The 19,234-nt window shown below is 39.5% G+C and overlaps 1 protein-coding gene across 3 annotated transcripts in view; it reads left to right on the forward strand.

Moving 5' to 3' along the window:
- Positions 1-19,234, forward strand: part of pvrl2l (PVR cell adhesion molecule related 2 like) — a 341,306-nt gene that overhangs the window by 135,282 nt on the left and 186,790 nt on the right. For all 3 annotated transcript variants that reach the window (XM_086279060.1, XM_086279062.1, XM_086279061.1), the window contains exons 2-3: positions 4,210-4,322; positions 9,056-9,299. In XM_086279060.1, the coding sequence (XP_086135186.1) occupies positions 4,210-4,322; positions 9,056-9,299 (357 nt within the window). The remainder of the gene's footprint in view (positions 1-4,209; positions 4,323-9,055; positions 9,300-19,234) is intronic.

Raw genomic sequence — 19,234 nt, forward strand, 5'->3', positions numbered from 1 at the left:
GCAGTTACTGATTGCAATGTCTCTATGCACCAGAACTACTAAAAGCAAATAACAGAAAACAACTCAAGTAGAATTTTGACTTTTTTTCTTCTTTTTTGGGGAGTTAAAGCCTTCACCCAATATCCAAGTATGCAATTACACCTTTTTATTACTTTTTCTTCTTCTTTTTCATTTGGGTTTCTTCCTTTAGGAGTCAAAACATTAGATCATCCGCCTCCGCCTTTATCACCCCAGCTTTCTGCATGTATTCCTTCACTGTTTCCATAAACCTCTGAGGTCTTTCCCTTCTCCTCTTGTCTTTCAGCTGCATATTCAACATTCTTTGTCCAGTGTATCCGCTGAGACTTGTTAGACACTTCTCTGCACATGTCCAAGCCATCTCAGCCTCGCCTCTCTAACTTTGTCTCCAAGCCATTCATGTAAACGTGCTCAAACAAACAGACTCACAAATAGCTTAACATCTTCAACTGGGCCACCTCCAGCTCCACCTCCTCTCTTTTTTTAGTGCCAGTGTTTCCAAACCACATATCATAGCAGGCCTCATTTTTGGAAACCTCCCCTTCCTCTCTTTCTGCTATCCTTGCTGCTGTCCCACCCCTGACACTAATGTCCACCCACTCCCCCCCTGCCTCTGCCGTCCTCTCCTGTGTGCCGTCCGTTTGCTTATGATGGTTGACCACAGGTCGCTGTTACCCATCTCCCCTATTCTGTCTTGCTTCTGCTGACTTTCATTCCTCTTCACTCCAGAGCACACCTCCACCTCTCTGCACTCTCAGTACATATCACAGTGTTGTCTACCTTACTACTTACCATGAACCAGGAAGCTGCTGTGGAACTATTTTTTACCTTTCACTCTCACCTAGTGTTTGATAGTCACGTCTCGGTTTCTTTTGCTATCACTACATTTCCAGAGATACCATAATCATGCTGATAGAACTGATAGAACCAGTATTTAGTGTTTTCTTAACATAATTTACCCACTTTTTTTTAAATCTTTTGAGACTGATTTCATGTTTGACAACAACTTTTGTGAGCTTTCATTTTTTTTTCATGCAAGTCTTCTGTAGCTTAGATGATATTTTTCCACACGATGTATTATATTTGCACACTCTGACAAACTAAATGTCAGTGTTTAAAACGTAGCCTATACACTGCAGCAAACAAGTATCAGCTTGGATGGTTAACCTCAAAACAAGCTGCAACTTTGCTGCAGCTGAGATCACGCTGGTCTGTATGTACGGTCAGAATGAAAACTTTCTCACCCTCTCACTCGTCTCATCTCAGGGAGCCAGTAGGTTCGGTCTCCATCTGACTCTGAGGAAATGAATCATCTGTGGTGTCATCTCATGCTCTCTGCTCCCTTATTTTACTTTTCAAGGATTTAGCTTTTTCTCCTCGTGTCGCTTTTTGACCATTTTTAAAACTTCCCCTCTCTCCGGTTTTCTTTATTTCCTCCTCCAGTCTACTCCTCCACCTCTCTCAGCTTCAGACATTCCTTTAGTCGCTTTTCCTCATTTATTCCGTAATATTTATTCCCCTAAATAAATGTTTCTACCATCCTTCTCAAAGCTCCTTTCATATTCTTCCTTTCTTTCACTGTTTAGCTCTTTTAACCTCAATACACCTCATTTTCCTTCACCATCATCCCCTCTTCCTCTCTTTTCTCCCTGTTTCTGTTTATTATATTTTTCCCCGTGCGTCACAGAAGAGATTTCATTGACCACTATGAATAACCCAAACATTTATGTGGTTCATGGCTTTGGTGAGACCATCTGGTGTGTCTGTGTATTTCTGCATTTTGGTTTCTTTATGAATAGTGGGAGTTGTGTGTTGATGTGTTTAATTAAGTGAAATTAATCCGCGTTTTTGTTTATGAGAAAAGAAAAAAGCAAATGTGAACAAAAATGACATCGAAAGAGAAGCAAATGGGGAAAACAGATTCAAACTCTGCTGTTTTCGTTGTTGTCGGGTTGTGTAAAAACTTAATTTATTTTATTTGCATGTCTATATGTGTGTGTGTCTGTGTGTGTGAGTGTGTTGGACCCACAGTAGGAATGGATAAATGGTTTGACAGCCCGTTGTCTCCCTTGGGGTAAAAAGTGTGCTTCAGTGACTCAGTCAGTCTTATCTGCACTCACATTACAGTAAGATGCTGTGATTTATGCGCACACTCTGACGTACAACGATCACACATGCACACATCAGTCCTGCGCTGTAAAGCATGCATATGACTTCACACACAAAATCCACTCCCGCACACATGGTTGGACACGCGGATGCGCGCATGCTGTAAATCCAAAACAACCCGACCTCCTGCAGCACACAACCTTCACACTTCTTTTGTTAGTGTGACTGCGTTTTACAGCTGATTTTCGGGCTAAATCCCAGCCAGCCCATTCACCTCCATGGTGCAGAATGTAACATATTGTCCTAATCAATCCCTCACACACTAAGAGGCTTTTTCCAAACACACCCGAGGCTAGCTAGCGGTTATAGCTAGCGGTTAGTGAGTGCTTATCCCCTTTTTCTTGTGGTGAGAGTAAGAGGCCGGCTCCCCACAAGAATTTTATCTTTACAGGCACAGAAGCTGGCTGAGAGGGCAGAGACTAAGGGGAGGTAGACAAGAAAGGCCTCGGTAGGATTTGATCCCGGGTCAGCAGGGGATCTGGAGCTTGAATGAGTGAAAGCAGCAGGTCAAGTAAAAAAAAGAAAAAGAAAGGGAATAAGCTTCATTAAGTTACTCCAAATGAGTGTTTGATGGCTCACTGTGAAAAACAACATTTTGACTGCAAAGCATGAACATTTGGACACGCTTAAAATGTCACTCCCAGTCTCATATGATTGTTTATGGATGTTGCCAAACACTTTGAGCTGCTGGATTTGGCCCAGATTGTATTAAGAAAGGATTACAAGTTCTCTGATCCTTTGTCTTTTCATTTTTCTTTCTTATTCTGGTTGAGCCATTTTCTGTCTTTCTCCCTCTGTTGGCTACAAGAATTACAAGTTCATTAAAGTCCTTCAATTTTAAGAAATTTATACAGCAAGTGAATATTTTCTCACTAGGGGGAAAACAACACAACAAAGAGCCTACATGCAGTTTAAAGCAATGTTCTGAGGAGCACTTTTTTAAACCTGCTGTTTTGCAGAATGTGTCTAGCTCAGGGTTTCCTGCACTTCTGTTGCAAGCCTGAAATGCATTTTCTGCAACATCAGTTCTGTTTGGCAGATCAATCTGAAATTCAGTTGACGTCCGGCTCTCCTGTGGAGAGTATTTGAACAAAGAAACCTGATACATGGGTAGGAACACCAATTCTTGTTGGCAAGAAAATAGCGTATCACAGCAGCACAGTGACATTTTGTTACAAATTGATAAAAAGGGATAAAGTATAGGTTTGAAAGGAGGTCTGGCAGCTGCATAGAGCTGAGTCAGTCAATTACAGAATGACGGATGAATGTTAAAAAACTAATTCCTCTTGTCCAGTTTAAACTCTGTGTTCTGACACAGCCTGCGGGTCAACAGGTGGCACACAGTGTTGAGGCATTGCTTGGCTGTTAGCATATGTGTTTGATCTCTGTTTAAGTTTGATCGCAGAGGACGGCTCTATAGGCTTGTTCTCATTAAACCTGTGCTGGCCTTGTTGACCTTCTCTGCTCCCTCAACACTTTTCACTTCAGCTTGAAAGGAAAAGTTACAGGTGCCTTCCTTTGAATTGCAAACAGATGAAAGGCAAAGTAACCAACCGTGTTCCTAGAGGCTTGCCCCCTAGCGATGTCTCCTGGTAGACAAGCTTTACTGTAATGAGGAGGACCCAGGTGAAGGAAGCCTCTGCCTGAGGCTTTTTTACCAAAGACTAATGATTCTGAATTTTTATTTCTTTCTCTTTAAGGAGCTTGTCTCTTTTCTCTCATGGTCTCCTGTTCGTTTAATCCTCTTTCTCGCTCTGTTTTGAGTATAGTTCTCTAAATTATCTATAATGAATGAAGGAGGTTGATCCTTCACAATCATGGCAAACAAAACGTGGGAGGGGAAAATATCAGTCACAGCAAGTGCATTTAATTAAAAGCCCACTGAAAATGCTTTCCTCTCAGATTCTTACCTCTTTTAGTCCCTGTTTGTTCAACTTCCTCTTTTAAATTTATTACAAAGAAATATGATGATATGAATGATTGCATAATCTCTCTTCTCCTTTCTCTTTCTTCTGCTTTCAGAAATTGGGGCTCCAAAAGTGCAAGTTGCGGAGGAGCTGGAGGCGTATCCCACAGAGTCTGTTGAGCTCAGCTGCCAATTTAACGATGGAGGCGGTCTGACCAAGCTCACACAGGTTAGCAGATGAAAGACAACATTGTTAATAATTCCAGAAGTGCTGAGATTCAGAGCTTAAAAGTAAGGCGTGCACTGTAGCCTAATGGACACGCTTATTTAGGGGTCAAATGGCCAGTCTCTCCTCCATGATCTGTTCATTCGACCGGTAACATAAAGACATGCCAATAAGGAAACTCATGGTAAAAGTTTCCAAGAAACTGAACAGTTTAAAAATAAATAGATACAAAAAGTTATCTAGACTGTCTCCGGTAGGAAGACTCAGGTGGCAAAACAAGAGAGACGATAAAAGGAGGAAATAGTTTCTAAGAGAACATAAGTAAGGGTAATTGCCACATGGCATCTGATGTCAAATTGTTATTCTAAACAACCTTTTAAAGAGGAAGGGGCTTCTTGAGCTTAAGGCTGTCTAGCAGTGGTCTCAGAGGATGAGAGGCAATATCTAAACCACATCTCAGGAGAGGAAACAAGGCCAAAGCCATAACAGCATTTCAAAGAGGATGATGAGAAAGAAAAACATTTGTACTGACATATCCAAGTCTTAGATTTATGGCAAAAAGAGAGGGTTGTGAGGAGGCGAAGAGGAAAAAAGAGCGATAGTGCAGTGTGAGTGCAACAAGGTGGTGGGAATAAAGGATTGAAACGACATTATACAGGTGGATCTGGGTTGGGAATCCCACTACTGCTACCTTGCGACTGAAAACCAGCGCCTTACTGTGTACAACACTGCCACAGTATAATTTTGGTATCATTTAGAGAATCAGTGGCGGTAAGGGAACCGAACATTTTTGTGATGTTGACAGCGTGACATGAAACGAGATGTGAAAAGCTGGAAATGCCCTGACACACAAAATGTCCCTAAACGCGACACGCTGTGATTTAAAAGTTAGGTTTCATGTTGATTAATGATATCCGTGCGGTCAAGCAGCTGGATCGCTTGGATGCAGAGACCAAGCTCCCACCTGGTGTTACTGGTGATTTGCTGTGAAGTGCTGTGATCGGGCACTTGCTCCGGATACAAAGCGCTCTTACCGAGAAGAAGTTGCACTTCTCGATACTCCATCCTCACATCTTGGAAATGGATTCACACTGCAGCAGAATAATGACCCAAACACACATCAAAGGTTCGCAAGCACTTAAGACCAAAGACCAAGGAGTCCTCAGCTCCACTGAATCTTTTTAATCTCATTTGAAGACTGAGAGAGCCAAACATTCCTGACACCATGAGAACCATTCGAACGAACGTCAGATCATGCTGAGATAATGTGGGTTATCAGATTATGCATAAAACTGTGGAGCCGATGCGGCTCGAGAACTGCTGTCAAAAGGGGGGCAAAGCAAATACAGATATAATCTAAAATTTATGTAAATTTTGTAGAGATTCACTCAAAGCTGGTTTTATCATTTGGCATGAATATTCTTGAGATAAATTGGGAACTAATGCAAAATAGAAGAATGTTTTGGATCCCACTGTACATCCTAAGATGTCTTATTATTTATTGCTGCGTGCATGTTGTAAAGCATGAATAAATTGATAAGGCTTCCATCCATCTCCATATGATTTTATGCTTGGCAGACATGGAGAAATAAAAACAAGTGCAGGAATGAAGATGTACAGTGAGCCTGCTACTTATACATCCACTAAAGCTGCTGTTGTTCTGTTGTGGTACTTGCAAACAAACTGTAATCAGTGTTGTAACAAAGCCCTGCACAAACCGCTGAAAGCTAAACATGTGAAACATCATCTTGTTTTAGCTGCTTGAAGCTTTGTTGACACAGAATCAGAATATATAATATAAAAGTCCGCAGTAGTCGAATATGTACATTTTCAGCAGCCTGAGTAATGGTTTGCTAATTGAACAAATAAAAATCATCAACGCGACAGAGAGGAGGGGATCAAAGCTTTGTCAAGTTTTCCAGCTGCAGATATGAAGAAACCATTCTTGTGCTATGAGGTTTATATTCCTCATGGACCACAATAATGGACCTCAGCCTCCTGCCAGAGGGGAGTGACTCCAAAAGTTTATATGTGGGGTGCGAGGGGTCAGCAACAATCTTTCATGCTCGACTCGGTGTCCTGCAGGCATACAGGTCTTGTAGAGAAGGCAGATTGCAGCCAATCACCTTCTCACCAAAACTGATGACACGCTGCAGTCAGCCTTTGTCCTTGGCAGTGACAGCAGCGTACCAGATGGTGATGGAGGAGCAGAAGTACACCATCAATGAACTCAGCTGGTTGAGTTTCTGCTGCAGGAAGTACTTCCTCTGCTGTGCTTTCTTGATGAGGGAGCTGATGTTTGGCTCCCGCATGAAGGCCTGTGAGATTATGGTTGCCAGAAAGGGGAAAGACCTCACAGCGTCTATGCACTAGGCAGTCAATTCAGACCTCATCGATGGCTGATTGGCCCATTTATTAAAGGCATAATGATTTCTAGATGTCATCCCCGCCTCTTTTTCTCCCCATCACCTTGTCTGACACACTATCCCTCCAACAAAGGCACAAAATTCCCCAAAAATTAACCTTACAAAAATGTTTGGCATAGCATTGCAGAGCACAGACTGGGATTTTCTGTACTTGAAATAAGAAAACGGTGCACATTTTTAGAAACTCTCTTGTTAAAGACACTCACTGCGTTGCTCTTATTTGTAAACACAAAAATAGTTGTTGTTGTGTCGAGAATGAAAGGTTGGAGCTTAAGAGAGAAATTCAAATGTTACCTAGTTCCTGATCTGACGCACACAGACACAAACAGGTTTTTTTAAAATCTATATTCTTTTAGTCATTGTTGTTTCTATTACTGGTTCTACTTTACTGTTTGTTTTGTGCCGTTAGTTTAAACCAAACTTGGGACAAGGTCTGCAAATGAGCTGTGTGGGTTAGATTTCACTTAAATGTAACAACATTTATAGACACTGTTACTGATAAAAACAAATGCATACATAGATGCACACATAAGCCAAATAAATTACCAGCAATCTCAGCTCGAACAATGCTGTCTCTTTCTATTATGCAGTTACTTCCCTGCAACAAACTCCTGCAGTTTGTCAGCAACAATCAGAAGCGTGATGTGGGACTTTAACTAATCAGCGATAAGTAACTTACGATTACTGGGCGGTGTTAGCTCTTTGCTTTTTTTCTGTCGTAATTTTAGCTCGTTTAATTCCAACTTGGTCTACAGAAGAGAACTGCTCGAGGACACACGGCGTAAAATTAGCTCAGCTGACTATTTGGATGTCAATTTATCTCATCAAGTCCCAGTTGAGCTCGTATCTGACGCCACCTGAACGGTTCAGATGTCATTTTCAACGCCGAGCAGAATAAGCAAAGTGCTACGAGCTGTTTACGAGTTCAATTTGATTCTGTGTGATCTGTCTGAGTTGTGTATGAAATCAATAGGTAATTTGTTCACAAGTAAAATCTAAAAATGCAGACGGGCTAAATTGCCCTCTGTGATATTTTCTCTTCAATCAGCAGAGAATCATCCTCTAATTTGCAATGACATCTGGGTTACAATCCATCATCCTTTTCACAACCTTCAACCTCCTCTGCTTGCTCTCTTCCTTCCATCCTACATGTCATACATTTAATAGATGTTTGCTAAATGTGTATTGATGAACTTTATTCCCTTTGCTCCCTGGTGTACCACTTTAGCGAGCAGTTTGTTATTGGCTGTCACTTTGAAAATTGCAGAGAAAAATAAAATCAATTTGGTTTACCATCACAGCGTTCTCCCTCGTGGAAGTGTCTCTCACAGGCCAGATATCGATATCTTTCGCATATTAGAAATCTCTAAGATGATCCTTTTTTTTTAAAAATTGTGTTTGTTTAAAAAAAGCAGCGAGGTCTTTGAGCGAGCGCCTGCAAGTCTAACAGACATTTAATTTAATCTTGCAGCAGATTCTCGGCTTCTCACTCAGACAACTTTAATTGTACTCAACGTTTTGCTGCTATAAGCCAAATGATTTCATGTTACAGGGACAGCAGTTTGCAATATGTATTCAGAGAAATGTCAAAAATGTTGGCATCCATAAATATTCATGCATGCCTTCTGGTTTACAAACAAACTGTCAGTGTATTAAGGGAAGACGCCGAACAACAGGAAGTTGGTAATTGTTGTCTGAACTGCTGATTTTTTTTCACTACTTACCGACATGGTCAACAGTTGGACCTGTGGCTGCAAACACAGCTCAGTGAGGCTGTTTTAAAACTCTTAAAACCCAAAATGCTACAGTTTATAATAGACTTTTGTTAGTCTGCCAAAGACCCGATGAACATAATTTTAGATTCGGTGTGAATCTAATTAAGTGCAATAAATTCTATTAAAATAACACAAAAGACGATTCTTTAAAAATGATTACTGGTATCCCAGCTTCAAAGTAATCAGTTACTGTAGGAACAAAAGGAACTTCTAGTATTCAATTTGGCTAACTATAATGGGGACAATTTACTGCACATGTAGAACACTACGGCATACGTTAATCCGTGGCAACATTATTAATCTCCTGGTTACAGCCCTCCAGTGTCAGTATTTAAAGACCTCCTCATTAGATGATTGAAAGAGCTGCTGACTGCTTAAGAACCTTGTTAGGATGATGTGAGTCAAAAGTTAGTCTGCTGCACGAATTTATCTTCTTTAATGAGCTATAGTTGTGTACCATAAAAATAAAAGCAATGAAAAGAATAATCGGGCAAACTGCAACCGCTGCCGTTTATAAATTCTTGATTCTTATCAGGTGTCCTGGATATGGGAACCCTCTGACGGGCACAGGGACAACATTGCTGTGTACCACCCGGTGTATGGACAGAGTTTCCCTAATGTGGCCTTCAAGGACCGCGTTGTGTTCCTTCACAACAGTCTGGAGAACCCATCCATCAGGATTTCTAACCTGAGAATGTCCGATGCCGGTCGCTATACCTGCGAGTACGCCACCTATCCTACTGGAAATGAACAAGGGACAACCACCCTCATCATGCTTTGTAAGTGTTCACACAAGATTGCATAAAATCGTTTTCTCCCTCTGATAAAAGCTGCAGGCATTTATACGTTTCAGATACAGCTAAATACGAAGGGTTAAAGCGCATTAAGGTCAGCACTATTTACACTTTTCTGCAAAGGAGAGCTGCGCATAAAACAAGCTTTCAAAAGATGTTCTGCTACATCAGCCTTGACAAGTGCCTTCCCAGCCATCTGCTTATCACAGCTTTCTGAAAAAAACAAGTTCCCACTGGATCCAGAGTCTAAGAAGAAGCAGTTTAAAGCAGCTGACGAGTATTCTCAGGGGTAGATGCTGGTTACACATGGACTGAAAAACAAGAGTGACCGCCAAAAAAGATTCTGTGGCTCTACAGATAATGGCCTTTATGTGTACAAACACTGTTAATTTCTGAGAAGTGGTTGATGAGAGTTGATCAGTACGAAGTCTGCAAGATCCAATAAATGAGTTGTTTATTCTAAGGCTCAGTTTGAGACTTGAGTATGTCCAGTACTTTTCATGTTGTGCTTGTATTTATTTAAACAAAGTTTTGTAGTAAGTTTGAAGCATTGCTGATATGTTGTTATTTTGTTACGTAAATTGAGAAAACAAGTAGTTGATTTTTATATTCATACTTCTGATGATCTGGACTTTTCTCAAGAAATGGACAAGATTACTTTGATTTTTGATTGTTAATGCCAGGTTTAATTACTTAAAAACATGTGTAATGTTATTATTACATGATTGTTAAGCTGTAATTAGCCAGTTTCAGTCTCTTCTTGTGTAAACTTTCTAATATGGAGGCATATGTGCCAAAGCTGTGCGCGATATGGGACTGTGGTGGGGTTGATATGCTCTGCCAAGATCACTGTTCCTACCTCGGGGCATTTAGAGACATATGCTGAGAGTATAGTTCTTTTTTTAATTTCTCGTTGAAAATCACAGTTTAGTTCATAATAAGTCAGTTTTTTTGTTCACTTTTATGCTGAATTTTTTCTTGTACATATGCTATATTTTTAAGTAGTTTAACAATGATACAGCTTTATGTAATTTTGCCTCTGTGTCTACACCGTCACACTGGCTATTAAATCAAACAATGAAAATGACATTGCACACTTTCAGCTTTAATTCAAGGCATTCAACCATTGTATAGGAATTAAAGCAATTTTTATATATTTTTCCCTGATACTCAGGTATTCAGAGTAACTGATAAGCAGGTTCATGGCCAGGTAGGAACTGAACAGAGAAAAGATCTGGAGTTTATTTCAAGCTTTGAACTTGTATTTGGTATTTTTTCACTGGAATCTACAACATTAGGTCTTAAGAGATGTCAGTGTAAGCTGCAAAACCTCGATCAGAGAGATAGCAAAAACCGCATGCTTTCAAACTGATGGTAAAGCACTAAAAGGTTTCTGTTGAAAGTATTATTATCTTTTGAATCACCTTAGTTTATCCAATTACTTTTGAGTCTCTGAAAATGGCAGCCTTTGTATAAAAAATTTATTTAATTTCACTACTCTTAGCACTTCATGCAATTCTCCTTATCAGCGCCTCAAATTGAAGCAGAAAGTCTGCATGTCCCTTGTGAAACATCTTAACTGGTTTAGAATCCAGTCCAACTGGTTTAGAACTTTGCTTGTGAGCAAGAAAAATTACAAAGTGTTACAGAGTGTATGCAAAAGGAACTTTGTGATGGTGATGCAGATGCTGAGAGCAGATACAGCAGAGAAATCCTGCAAAGGGTCTGCTCTGTACAGCTGTTTGTGTTTGTTATGGGGCTGTGTGTGGACATGAGATGTTCAGCTGTTGCTTTTGTTGCTTGGTGCTTTTGTTGGCTTGCTTACTCAACTTTGTCTGGACGATTAGTATTTCAGCATGAAACAAGTTCAAAACATGCTCTGCCCTGATAACTTATCAACAGACTCTGATTCTGTGCATAAACACAACATCAGCATCCTCTGCTATCAAACTCTTAACACCATTGAAAATGCAAAAAGCAGTTTAATTGTTCAATGTTGTGTTTGGCAAAATAATACATTTAGTTATTTATTGAGTCCTTATTGTGATTATTCGAAGACAATGATTAACATAATATCAGAAACCTTGTATTTCAGAAATCAGACTGTTATTTACTTATGTAAGTAAAAGTGGCTGATAGGGCTGCATAATAATCACTGTCTTTGACTTTAATTATAACTTGTACATGTTACATTCAGATCACATCGTGAGCCTCTACAGTGCACTGAATGAAGATAGATAAAGATGTCAGCGCTGCATCCCACTTCGTGTTTGGATCAGATGAATGGAAAAGGAAAATTAAAAAAACAAAACAAAAAACTGTCTTTGGTTAGCATGAGATTTTACAGGGAAATGGAGATTCAGATTCAGAGGACAGACTTAGATCAGCGGTACGAGTTGCAGCAGCGATGATGACACATGCCTCGTTGACATAGTTAAGGTACTAACCCTATTGTCACGGTGCATGTTAAAACATGGCCCTTGTTCTGACAGTCAAATATGGCCTATGCATATGCATGTGTGATTACCATAGTTTTTAGATCAGCGTGACTTTAACTCTCTTCACAGCACTTCATAACGTCAGTGTCCACTGCAGCTCAACGTTTAATCAGCCTTGAAATCAGCAGAATTTGTGTAAATCCACAGCTTCTGTGAGAATCATCACATTCATTACTTTTCCTCATATCAAAGTAAGTTAGTTATATTTGTCTGCACATTCATGGGTGGACAAAAAGCAGAAGCAGAAAACCGCTAATAAAACACACCTTTAATCGTGTTATTTTGCCAAGATATCCCCCAAAAAAGGTTTGCTTTGCACCACCTGCGCAACCACTTAGAGCCAAGAATGTGAAACCTGAAGGAATGCTCGCGTTACCTCAGCGTCTTGATTTCTGAAAGTGAGTGGAAGTTTAGTTGCTTCTAACAGGGGACACATCCTGTTTGTAATCGTAGACAGCTGGTGTTATTCATCCACCCACATGTCCTCCCATTTGCACTCCGCTTACAAAGGAATCAGATGCTGCTGTCTTTCTCTTTCAGTTAACGGCACTGAGGAGGCTTCATGCCTGAATGTGAATAACAACAGTTCCCTTGATTGTTTTGTAGTGCCATAAAAATATGGCCTACATCAGTGCTTGTACAATAAAGATCTCATACATTTAGCACTGCTGTCATAATGGGAGCAGGAAAAGGGAATGAGCTAAGATGACAGACTTTGAACTGAAACATTACATTTACTAATTAAAACGTCTGTCTGGTAAATTTGCCCATCACTCGTTGATCCTTTTAAGCTACAGCATATCTTGAGTGCTTTTCTTTTGTGCAAAGTGTGAGTTTTAGTTGTGCTTAGCAGTCCTGTTTCAAAGAGTTTCTTGAAACTGAACTGGAGTGGCGACACAGTGTAGGCTTCAAATGCTGGCCCCTGATCTGCAACATTAAAACAGCACACAGACTTTATGCAAGGCGCTGTAAAAGGCGACTGTACAATAAACTGCATTACACTACCTCATTATAGAAGCAGCAGCTATAATGGTTCATGGTTTTACACTGCCTTTCATGTGTTTATGCATTTTACTCAGTTGTTTTATGAGAAAACCTTTGCAAAACAATACAAAATCCGTCCTGGAACCTTCCCTCACAGAAAACAGAGGAGATACAGAACTTGGCTGTCTTGCAGAGAAAACATGGAAAGATATTCTGGCTTACTTGCAGATGGATGTGGGCTAATCCTCCTAAACTACTGCTTCTGCTGGCGCAAAGCAGAGCTAGACTGGGAAATACCTGCTGGAAAGCTCACTGACTCGCCTTTTGTCTGGAGCTGTGGCGTGCCAGGCTCTCTGGGACAGAGTCCATGTAAAATGCACTTGGAAAACAAAGTGCCTCAAAGTCCCTGGAAAACTGTCATATTTTACCTTATGGGATATATAGAATCCATATGAGCCAATCAGATTAGATCTTATTGAATCCGCAGCTACTGCCAGCCAATCATATTACATTTTATTTGATATAGAACCACCAGCACTCCAATTATATCACAACTTATTTAAGTGTGAATACATAATCCTGACAGCCAATTGTATTATAACTTATTGGATGCAGTGGCATAGCCAGCCAATCTTATTACCACTTATTGTGGTGTGAATAAAGAATCACTCAATTGGCAGTGAATTATATCATATTGTCCTGGATGGGGACCATATGAAATGGATGGTAGACAGTTATACTGCATCTTATCAGATGTAGTATAGCCAGTAGGACAGAAATACAATTGCAGGTGAGACGCAAATGTAGTAGTCTGTGAAACTTTGAGGAGGGAGTTTCGGTCCAAAGGTTAAAACAATGGACCAGAGACTGGAGGGCCACTGGCCTGAATCCATGAGCAATGGAGTGAAATTGGCAGAAGTTACAGATTTTCAACAGCCAGCAATGATTAAGCGGTGACCTGAATGAATGGATCTAGCTAAGTTTTTCTTAACTTAGTACCTGAAGACTAGAAATCTCTAGAAAATGTCAACATAACATGTACACCACACTGCACGAATGCAATAAATAAGCAGTAAAATCGGAGTGATTTGAGTTGACTTTAGTTGCAAGAGTCGTAAATCCAATGATAATATATGATGTAACCACCCATGCCTTTTAAGGTTTATTTGTAGCAACAGTTTACTTTCTGTTTATTTTAAGCACTTGGCAGGTACTCTGTTCCAAAACATCTTGGAGAACTTGCCCCAGTGCTTCTGTGAGTTTAGGCTCACTTAATTGCTTCTGTTATTTCATGTAATCCCAGATTGACTGGATGGATGATGTGGAGATCAGATTTCTGTGGGGGCCATACCATCTGTTGAAAAACTCCTTGTTCCATGGTGCTGGTGCATACTGTATTTTAGTGCTGTGTGTATTGAAATGTGGTACTGCTAAGTTACTACTAGGTGATCTTGGGTATATCATTTATTTTTGTATTTTCAGTGTTAAATAAATGCAAAGTCTGTAAGTTGTGAGCTGCAAAATGAGGGCGTTCAATTATAATACTGAATATTGTTTAGCAAACATAACTTTTTGTTGATTTCCTTTGGATCTTTAATTAAAGCGATGTTTCTTTTAATATGCTAAATTACATATCACTGTTTTGAAAAACAAGTATTGTGACAGCCACAGCATTATACTCTCACCTAAGGAACCAAACCTGCCTGTGGGCTTTGGGTTTTTGGCAGAGCTGGTGACTGGAAACATGCTTTCGCTAACGATATCTACATGTTATTAGCTGTTTAATAATATAATCAAGTAATGGGCCCAAAGTCCTGCCAGTTTAATTATCTGTTTTTATGATACTTGCTAATGCAAGCAATCCTAGTTAGCTTAGCCCAGTGTCTTAGTTAGCTATTTGTTTAAAAACATTTGAAAAAGTTGGTGGAATTATAAAAAAGAGAGAAATATCATGACTTGCTACAGTTTTAACTGTTCAGCTCATAGCCGCCTTTTCCTTTGTTTTTGTGGTAACCACTCATCATTCTTTGTTAATGACATCAACCGTTCCCTCGGCGTCTTTCTTTCTCTCCTCGCAGCAAGAGAGAGTAGCAATAAAACCACCAATGTATTTGTTTGTGCCACACAGTACATGTCCTCTGGGTTTGTTCACATCGATTGGTCTTAAGTTTTCTGGCAGAAATCCTGTAAAGACTTGTTATCTATTTCTATAATTTATTAAATGTTGCAGATAAAATACTTCCAGTCTAATACTCTGACTTCTACGCTGCCCTGTATGAATTTTCTCTTCAGAACCTTTTTTAGTTTGAACAAATATAGCCAAATTACTCCAATGCAGCATGGCATTTTCTGACTTAGGTGTAGTGCTACATTGTTTAACACCTTTTCAAGTTGCTGGTAAGAAACAGAGAGCTGAGTTGAGAAAGAGCCAGGAGCAGAGACTCATATCTATATTCATATAGATATTAATAGAGCAAGACCTAATTAAAAAAACAGATATGTAGTTACTGCACATCTAACTAATTTTAACTAAGATTTTCTTAAATAAGAAAATCGAAATAATCTAACAACGTACTTATTAGACCAACTGTCATAATTAGAAACAATAAGAAAACACAGATATTTTAGAAATCTGTCAAACACATGTATAAAACTGAAAACTGTAATTTTATTTATTGGGTAACTAAAAACATAAACAAATTAAACAAATCACTAAAATTAAACTAACTGCACAAATACGAGCTGGCACACTGAATAAGCCACGTTTTTCTGCTCGGGAATAAAATATTCTTTAACTAACTTTCAAACACTGGCTATAGAAACATAAAAAATATTTTCTTAATTACTCGTAATGTAACAATTTGGTTTTTAAATATCAAACACAGTGCCCTTAATAACTCCAGCAGTCGCTACAATTTCATTTGTAAATTTATTGCAGCTTTATTCTACTTTAACTCTGCAAATCAGATGTCTGTGAGGCACTTCTTCAGCTGAAGTTTTTGTTTTTTTTATTCAAAAATGAGTATTTGACTTATTATTTCAAGTGATACTAAGAAAATGACTAAATTAGCCTGGCCACCCTCAGCTTTGTTTGTCTCAGGCATCCTTTTGTAGAGTATTATGACCTCAATAGATCCACGCAGCTGCGTGGTGGCCAGCAGCAGTGTTGGGCAGCTCCCAGGTGAAAAGACAAAGTAAAGCAAACCTTTGCTGGATGAATAAAGGTTAAAGAGAGAGTTTAGTCTGTTTGGGCTACAGGGACAGTGCTCATTTCATGTTCAGTGTATTTATGTATTTGTTTTTTTCCAGAATCTGTTAATTAAACTGAAATTTTGATGTGTTTATATAATATAGCCCATATAAAACAAGCACACAGGCAGCTTCTGAATGCCAAGTTTGTCAGTCAGCATACACCATAACAAATATTGCAATGTAGCAACAAATTGTATGAAATGGAACAGTATCCATTCTCCTATTTCTGAGTTGTTACCTGACATGGGAGGGTAAAATAAAAGGGAGAAATGCTGCTGAGTTTACAATTGGCCTCGAGGAGAAACAATGAATCAGTCAAAATGCTGTTAAATGCAGTCGAACACAGTCTTGAAATGTGATGCCTCAAGGTGCTTTTAGATTTTGCTTTCAGAGGCAAAAGTGAGCTGAGCTTAGAAGTCAAAATTAGCTGTTTTCTGCTTTCACTGTTTGCATAACAATACCGACTCTGGAAATTATTTATTTATTTGTTTCATTCATGGCACTTAGCCAGTGCTCTCAAGCTTAAATTAGCTAAATTAGTCTCTTGCTTAAATTAATGCATTTTGTCAACATTTAGAACAGCCAATAATGAGTTGTCAAAACATCACAAACAGCAGAATAATTGGAGGTTAAATTATTCTTGTGTTGCTTGAATATTCATGTATTGTTAAAGTTGAGCTGAGGTAGAGAACTTAACAGAATTTTTTCCCCAACACTGACTGGAAATATTCAGCAGCAGTGTGGCAAGGCAAGGTGTTTACAAACCTGGGCAGCCGATGAGACATGAATTCCAAAAATTTAACAAGTTCCAGAAGCCTTTATTGATTTCCGGTTAATTTATGCAGCAGAGTAGAAAATAAAAAATTACATCACTTGTCTGCCCTTCATCAGGGCACGGCACTGAATAAATCTGTTTTTAAAGAAGGAGACACAGAGGAAACTTGGATACCACCAGGCAGTGCTGCTCAATATGTTCTCCTGGCTCTGTTTCTGTGTTATTTTGTTATAGTAGCTTATATTAAAAATCTCCATTGGAAGTGGTTAAAAGGCTAAAAAGCTGCAGTTAAGCGTCACATGCATAAAAGTGGTCAGATCAACTAGCGAACGCGGTGTGGAGTCTCAAGCTACATGCTACAGTCACACTAAAGACTGCAGCACAACCAAAGTTGTTGTAACAATGTGCAATGATATTACCATCTCATTGCCTTTGAAATAGTTGCTTCAAACATGGCAATTATATGCGTTCTGTTGTGTCTTTGATAAATCAGCGGAAATTTCTGATGCACAAAATCACATTTACTGCTTAAAATTTGGAGTTCATCCAGAACCTCGTAGATCTGAAACATAAGCTCAGACATTCCTCTATGAATAACGTGGTAGTTGCGGTAAGTGTTTTATTTAACTGCAAAATGCTATATATTCAGCAAGCTTGCTTTTATTTTGAAAAATAACCAGAATCCAGCAAGTTGCCAGCCAGCTGAGTAGACTGTCCGATTGCAAAGAGTTGCATCACAGACAAGTTGCACTCAGTCACTGACTCCGATTGATTGCAGTGTGCTGGCAATCTCTCATGCATTCATAAATTAGACAGCGGTTTTTTGCAAAACTTTACCGAGAGTCACTGTTTGGAGGCAGGTTACCTCCTGTCAGGTAACTGACAGTCGCCTTATGGTTGAAAATGGTCACCCAGAGGTTGAGGTTTAGTTGAGTTGGTCACCACAACTATTGGCAACCAGTTGCCAAATGTAAAGAATCACCAATACAGTCATGTGGCAACCACCTGTTTTTCCTACTCTTATAGAGGATGTTGTCCTGCTTTTACTGTGGTGTGACTGACACATTAGGTACATAGTGCTGTCTGCTGTTGTAAAATATGAAGATTGGATATAGTAATTTTCATATGTGAACTTCTGAAAGTTTTTAGAGAATTAGATTAGGACAGGTTCCATAACCATCGTGGTTTCAAAGATGTATGAAGTATAAACTATGTACATAAAACCACTTCTAATCTGATCTACACAATTTGAATATTACTCTCATAATCAAACTGTTATGGTTCCATAGGTATGTTTCTATGGTGGAATCTTCAATCTCCAAATATAAGCAGTAATATAGGTCAGTACTTGGCTTCACTAATTTGCTTTCTGGTGCTTGGTTGGTTTCAACACAAGCTCTGCCACTATGACAGATGTCAGCTGTCTTACCCGAATGCCACCTTAATTCAGCAACAGTTGGCTTCACACTCTCAAATCTTTGCGTTTGGCAGATAGCCCCATCGTGTTTATGATTCAGTCTGGCAACCTTCCAGTGAGAGGCCTTCTTCTATGAAGAGACAATCTTAGAGAAGTCATGGGTTCAAGTTAGGGTAGGTGTCATCCCTGCCGAACAGTGATGAGAATCTCTATCGGTACAGTGACGGCTTCACAACAAATCTTTATATAAAGGAAGGCGAGAAAATGGTCTCTTCTGAAAATGTGTTGCTCTGAAATCTAATTGTTTCTAGAGGGCAAATAAATTTGCTGCTTTGGGAGAGTTTAGAAAAGTTTTTAACTGCAATGCTTTTGTTATGATTACCAAAGTCTTTGGTCAAAACACGAATTAAAATGCAATTGGAACACTTAAAATGAAGCATGTGGGGAGTATGATGCGTTCACCTTTTGAACACATTTCTTTCTAAGTGCTTGGTTTTATAAACCAAACACCTCATGCAGTTAACTGTGTTTGGAAACATTATTTTAATGCATTTTTCCTTTCTCCCTGTCAATTTCCGACATTCAGCCTTTTGATATTACCGCCGGGGGGTGGTGACGTGTTCGGAGGTCTGTGATAAGGATGGGTGTTGGGGCTGCAGCGTTTGTTAACTCTGTTAGCATGGCTTCCCGCTTGGCTTCTAATTGCTCTGTACTCGCCTCAGACTGATGTGAGGAGTAGCAACAGGCTCAATTGAATGCAGTGTCACGAAACACATCAGGGACGGATACTCCTGACTCGTCTAAACTGCTAGATCAATCCGAACCCCTTTCTGCCATCCTGCTTTACTCTCTGCCCGGTCAGTCTCTTTCTGTCTCTTTCCTCTGTTGGCTTCTGTTTCCTCCAGTTTCTCCCTCACCTCTCTTGTCTCACTTTATCTCTGCTCGTTTTCCCTTCCTTTTGTTTCTTCTTCTATATGATTTTCAGGTTTCAGAA

Source organism: Aulonocara sp. 'chitande type north' Nkhata Bay, linkage group LG22 (genome assembly GCF_057382095.1).
Source record: "Aulonocara sp. 'chitande type north' Nkhata Bay isolate Kocher_YH1m ecotype deep benthic linkage group LG22, A_spYH_male_GT1.1, whole genome shotgun sequence".
Classification (NCBI taxonomy): domain Eukaryota; kingdom Metazoa; phylum Chordata; class Actinopteri; order Cichliformes; family Cichlidae; genus Aulonocara; species Aulonocara sp. 'chitande type north' Nkhata Bay.